We start from the raw sequence: 6000 nt of genomic DNA, 5'->3' as shown, positions 1-6000 counted from the left end.
ATACAGCACAGCATGCAGTGTGCAAGAGTCAGGACAATATAATGTACAGCGTACAGATACATTTTTGTTTAGTGTCATGTGACAGTTTTTCTAAAACAATACAGACGAATTATTTCAGGACAATGGTGGAGCGCTAGGGCCCTGTCCCAGCTGCAACCCCGGTAGTCCTCGTGAAAATGCCAAGTACCGGCACTGGTATCAGAACTGGTATCTGAACATCCTTACTTTGTAGTATATATAAGGATAAAACACAATCTGGTCCTCCTGGGTGTATAGCACCCCATGACTGTCCCCTGTCCCATCCCCCCAGCACTGTACACAGGACAGGTTCTCTTCCTTTGTAGTATACTGTTTATAAAGATAAAACACAATCTAATCCTGCTGGGTGTATAGCGCCCCATGCCTGTTCCCCCCAGCACGATACACAGGACAGGTTCTCTTGGCCCGGCCTGTCACTCCCAGCACCGTACACAGGACATGTTCTCTTGGCCCGGCCTGTCACTCCAAGCACCGTACACAGGACAGGTCCTCTTGGCCCGGCCTGCGTTCCCCTTCTCTCTGCGCATGCGCCTTGTGGCCTCCTCCATACCGTCCCGCACTGTGTTTGAACAGGAAGGCGGACATGTTTGTGGAGGGTTTGTGAACCAGGAGGAGCCTCAGCCGCACCACCACCATCATCGTTGTCTGTGAACAGGCTGAGTGAGGGCGGCCGTGTGTCCTGTGTGCCCCCCGGGAGGAGGACGGACAGCGCTGTGTGTGAAGGAGCCTAGAGACATGACGGTGTGGCCCGGCAGTCAGCACTGAGGCGGGACCTGTCATCCGGGCTGCGATCAGCTACCCCGGGGGCTGGGAGTGGAGGGGGGGGCCTGTGTGTGTGTCTATGTGTCCGGGGGCCCATGGGGAGGATGCCGTGGCCCAGTGCGTTGCACAGGCGGTGAGGGGAGCCGGATCTCCACCGCACACCTGAATCCCAGCTGTACGTCCGCTCTCCGCCAGGTAGCCGCTTCTTCGTATCCGGTGTCACCGCCAGCCTCATCATGTCTACCGGGGAGAGCTTCGAGTCCCGCTACACCAAGATCGATGTCATGTTACGGGACCCCAAGTCAGAGGTGAACACGGACTGCTTGCTGGTGAGTGCTCCATCTCTGATAAAGAGCCATCTACACCACTGCTTGTCACATTATAAGGTATAGGGTCCTCAGATGTGGCCCCTGATGTCTCCAAAGGGCCACATGTAATGCTACAGAAAACTGCCATAGACTTTCCAGAGGAAATGCTCAGATTGTATTATAGGAGTGGCTGGTGACTGAAGTCATGTTGTAGGATAGGGTTAGGCAACCAAGGCACTCCATCTGTTGTGGAACTAGGAGTCCCATGAAGTATTGCAAGACTCTGATAACTACAGACATGACTCCCAGAGGCAGCGTCATGATGGGATTTGTAGTGTCACCGGTGGAGTGCTGAGGTTAGGGAATTGTCATAGCCTGATGTTCTAGGCTCCTAGAGATCATTGATATTAAAGGCCCATTCACATGTGTGAAGCCCCAGGGCTGAGGTCACAGATGTTTGTAGACAGTTGTGGTCGGGAATCCTGCATAAAGCAATGACAGGCTAACAGGACCCACCATTGTCCGTATGTATCCACACATCCATGGGTCACCTGCAGCTAGGGACTGATGACCGGCCCTGGACACAGTTGCGTGAAATTTAATAAAAATTGTCTGAGGCAAGTTCCATCTCAACTGTTGTGATTGCCCATAGCAACCAATCAGCTTCTATCTTTTATTTTTTTTCTCTACATAACTTAATGGGGCAAAAGCTGATTGGCTGCGCTCCAGTTGAGATTACGTTTGTGTTGGGCACAAACTTGTATTCTGTCCCTAGCCACAGGTAACCTGGATGTGTGGATACATGTGCCTTCTGCCATTGCTTTGTACAGGCTTCTCGGCCGCAGTTTTTCCCATATACCTATGGTTCCAGCCCCAGGAATCTGATCTCTGACCCTTATCACATGTGTCAATGGGCCTTACAAATCAATACTCTCACTACTGACTGCTGGGGCCTGAGGGCCACACTTCAGACACCACAGGTTGGGCACCTGGGATCTATAAAGTACAGCACTCAGCCCTGATCCCTTATGTAATATGAGGTATGTCTTCAATGAGCACTCCCATCGGAAGCTTGAGTTAGGATATTTGAATAGACAATAACTGATTTCAGTGAGAATTTCCTTCTAACCCAACCTGGTATTTCATTGTACAGTAGAAGAAATAACTCCTTGAGACTAAACAACTAAGTGGTCGAGTTTGCCAGCTTCTCCCTGCCTTTGTGATATAGTATCAGCCACAGATACCCTTGACCTTACATTGCTTGGTTTGTTTAGATACTTGTTCTCTATAAATATGTCTCAGTTTAGTTTGTGATAAGTCCTCGGATCAAAAAGGTTTTTGTGCAGATCCACAGTGGTAGGTGTTCAGGGGTGTCAGGGCTGGAAAGAGGCACCTGCCTTGGGTGCCATGCTGCAGTGGGCACAGCTAGAGTTTGAACCTCCTCTGCATCACTTTGCTGTCTTCTGCACTGTGCACGGCCGAGCTGTCAAACTGATTTCCCAGTCCTGCAGATTACACAGGTAGATCGCATGTGTTCCACACTGCTGTCAGCGTGACAGATGCCCACTATGGGACTTTGTGATGAGGAACCACTAAGTGCGGCAAGGGACCGGAGATCAGATGAGAGGAGCCGCTGAGTGCGGCAAGGGACCGGAGATCAGATGAGAGGAACCGCTGATTGCGGCAAGGGACCGGAGATCAGATGAGAGGAGCCGCTGAGTGCGGCAAGGGACCGGGTGATCATCACTCCAGGAACTGTCTGTTCCTGTAGATAAGTTCAGTGGAGGATTTCTCAGGATTGGAGCAGTGTTCTGCAGCAGGATAGGCAAGTGAATGCTTTCTTCTTCACAGGCAACATTTTTATTAATATTTCTAATTTTGAGACAAGGGCCCATTCAGATTTTGATGGACTTTTGCATCAACGTAGCCCATTGGTAATGAAGCAGCTTCTAATGCACAGCAGCGGCCTGATCAGCATGTCTGCCTTTTTTTTCTAACGCTGCGCAATGTAATATGTGGTATGTGCATTGTGGTGGGCTGCAAATTGAATGGCAGCATGCATTACCATAATGCTGTAGTGTGAATGGCCTCTAAGTGGGTGACAACACAGTTTGTTCTGCCTTGAAATTGCACAGTGGCGTTGTCTCATCGCGGGCAGGGTAGTCTTAGGTGGTTTAGTAGTTTCAAGTAAGTGATAAATTAAAGGCCAAAACTGGCCGTATACCACCCAGATTTCAGCCAAATCTTCCTAACACTGCAGTTTGAGGCCTAGTGTGCATCCCTCCATTTCATGAAAAGCAATTTGACCGTTGTCAATGGAGCCTGTCAACATTTGCAGCCGAACAACACCTGCATCCAGTCAGATGAAGGTGGTGAATACACTTCTGCTGTGTGAGAGAACCTGCAGTCTTTTAGTTTCCTCTTACTTTGTACCTGGTTTGCCTTGCTACTTTTCTGTGCAGGCACTGTGTGTTTGTAGTTACAGGGGCCACTGGCAATGGCAGGGCAGTGATAAGCCAGAAGGTGACAGCAGTGACACAGGATGGGAGTTTGACATGTACTTAGTGATAAGGAACCTATAATGGAGGCAGCCACTTGACTTGGCACAGGGTACTGAGCCGGGAACAATGCTGTTAGCTTGACATGTTGCTGTTTACACATTTGTGGTTTTTTTGCATTGTAAGAATTCAATGGTATTCCTGCCAGTCACCTAGAGATTAAATATGGTCCCTTTAGAGGAAAATCGGGAAGTATTTCACTCTAAGCCTGGGAGGATAATGGAATGCCTGGACAGGTTTGAAACTGGCAGAAGGGACACATGGCTATTTGCAATATTTCTGACACTTAGGCAGCATGGAAAGTATGCTTTATCTGTATCACAAATGGATAACGAGCACTATCCTTGTAGTTACATAGTATTTCGAGTTGAATAAAGACATGTCCATCAAGTCCAACCCATATTGTTCCACGCATCATCTCATTCTTAGTGATACTGGTATCCCTGGATATTACGGTCCCTCAAGAAATTGTCCTAACGTTTCTTGAACAAATCTACACTCTTGGTTGAAATCACTGCCAATGGCAGTGAGTTCCAGACCTTAACCGCTCTTACTGTAAAGAACCCTCTTCGCCAGGCAGTGTTTATGCCTGCAGTGTGAATCTTCCAACAAAGGGTTAAATGAAGTTGGTACTGAGAATAAGAGATACTATTTCATTTGTCTCCAATTTTAGTGGCCCGTGTGTCATGCTGATTTATTAGCTACAATACTGTCCATCCTTTTAGGTCTCGTTCACACCTAGGCGTATTGCATATGCGCGTCTGCCGCGCTTTTTTTTACCGCGGTTCACGGTAAAAAATTCGACATTACTGTCCATGTATTGGTCCATGTATTTGCTTATTATGCTGTAATCATGTCGACCTTTTGTGAGTATGTTTCACATTCACTATTTGCTTTTATTCTAAATAAATTTGTCTGCACCAGGAAAGGCGCCCCTTGTTTGTGTTTTTTTCCCCAGAGCTGGCTCTGCCTATATAGAGGCAGAGCCAGCTGTACCCTCCCCCATCCGTTCCGCCAGTCAACGCTGGAGGATTGGAGCGGGGAGGAATCTCTGCAGGGAGCTGTGAGTGACAGTCACGGCTCTCTGCAGGGAGATGATCGAGAAGCGAGCGACGGTATGTGTTCGCTCACTTCCCAATCTATTGAGCCGACGTGTGACTGTTACATTGTCGCACGTCGACTCGAACTATGAGGATGAGTGAAAATCACTCGCCTCATAGTTCTCCTCTGAAGGAGAACTATGGTGTTGAGGTTTTTCCCCATAGTTCTCCTTAGGGTAACGGGAGGACACAAACTATCGTCCTCCCGTCACCCTAGGCTCAGTATACCGCAAGCTGTAGCTCGCGGTATACTGAGACGCCGCAACTGGAGCGGATCCCGACAATTGTGCCAGGATCCGCCCAGCTGCCTGACAGCTGGCTCTGCCTATCTAGAGGCAGAGCCAGCTGTACCCGCCCCCTCCCCCGTCCGTTCCACCAGTCAGCACTGGCGGATCGGAGCGGTGGGAATTCAGCCCCTCCCCTGTCACGGCAGAGAGCCGCGACAGGATCAAGAGGTGAGCGAACGCCGTTATACCGGTCATTGTTACGGGTCGGCTAGAACTAGGAGGTGAGTGAAAAGCACTCGCCTTATAGTTCTCCTTTAATGGGAGCAGGTCTTTGCACGGGTGCACATGCCATACAGATGTGCACGCCTGTGTAAATGAGCCCTTGGCCGGAAAAGATTTGCAAAATACTGATACCAGAGACCAGCAGGTAAGTCACATTTTCCTAAGGATGTTGGTGATGACCGCTGACACATCTCTATCAGAAGGTAGGTTTACCTGCAAACTTATTGTCATGGAGAGGCAAGTCAAGCTGGCCATACACTGCTCACATTTTGGCTGAGTCAGCAGTGGCCCTGCCGGCACTCCTCTGGTCGACAAATGTCGATCTTTCAATCAATTTGTATTACAGGAGCCAGGCCACAAACTCTTAGGACAGAGAGTGTTCAAATCTAGTTTACAAGAGCAGATAACAAATATAATCTCGGTGTTCTCTCAATTTGGCTGCAAATCCACTTTAAGGGGCTAAGTTATAAATGTCACACTGGGCGGATGCTGTTTGTACGGCACTGCCGCCACTAAATGGCGCTGATGAGCAATCACCGTGCAAACTGCATAGCTAAGTGCCACATTGAGGGTCACAATAGGAAAATGGTGGTGTGTGTTAAAAAGAAAGTACTGCAGGCCTTGCACCCCGCTGTGCCCAGAGAACTGAATGAAATGTAACTTGTGACATTTCATTCAAAGTACACAGTGTGATGTGTCAGGCTCAGTACTTCAGCACTGTGCT

At 48.9% G+C, this 6000-nt stretch overlaps 1 protein-coding gene across 1 annotated transcript in view; it reads left to right on the top strand.

Annotated features, from left to right (window-relative positions):
- The first annotated feature begins 586 nt into the window (after positions 1–586).
- Positions 587–6000, top strand: part of ROCK1 (Rho associated coiled-coil containing protein kinase 1) — a 104313-nt gene continuing 98899 nt past the window's right edge. Inside the window, exon 1 of the mRNA XM_018568759.1 lies at positions 587–1130. Within this exon, the coding sequence (XP_018424261.1) occupies positions 1038–1130 (93 nt within the window). The 5' untranslated portion in view covers positions 587–1037. The remainder of the gene's footprint in view (positions 1131–6000) is intronic.

The sequence above is a fragment of the Nanorana parkeri genome, unplaced genomic scaffold (assembly GCF_000935625.1).
Source record: "Nanorana parkeri isolate BGI_ZX_2015 unplaced genomic scaffold, ASM93562v1 scaffold1240, whole genome shotgun sequence".
Taxonomy (NCBI): domain Eukaryota; kingdom Metazoa; phylum Chordata; class Amphibia; order Anura; family Dicroglossidae; genus Nanorana; species Nanorana parkeri.
The sequence above is the reverse complement of the archived record's forward strand: the minus strand, read 5'-3'. Positions and strand labels throughout refer to the sequence as shown.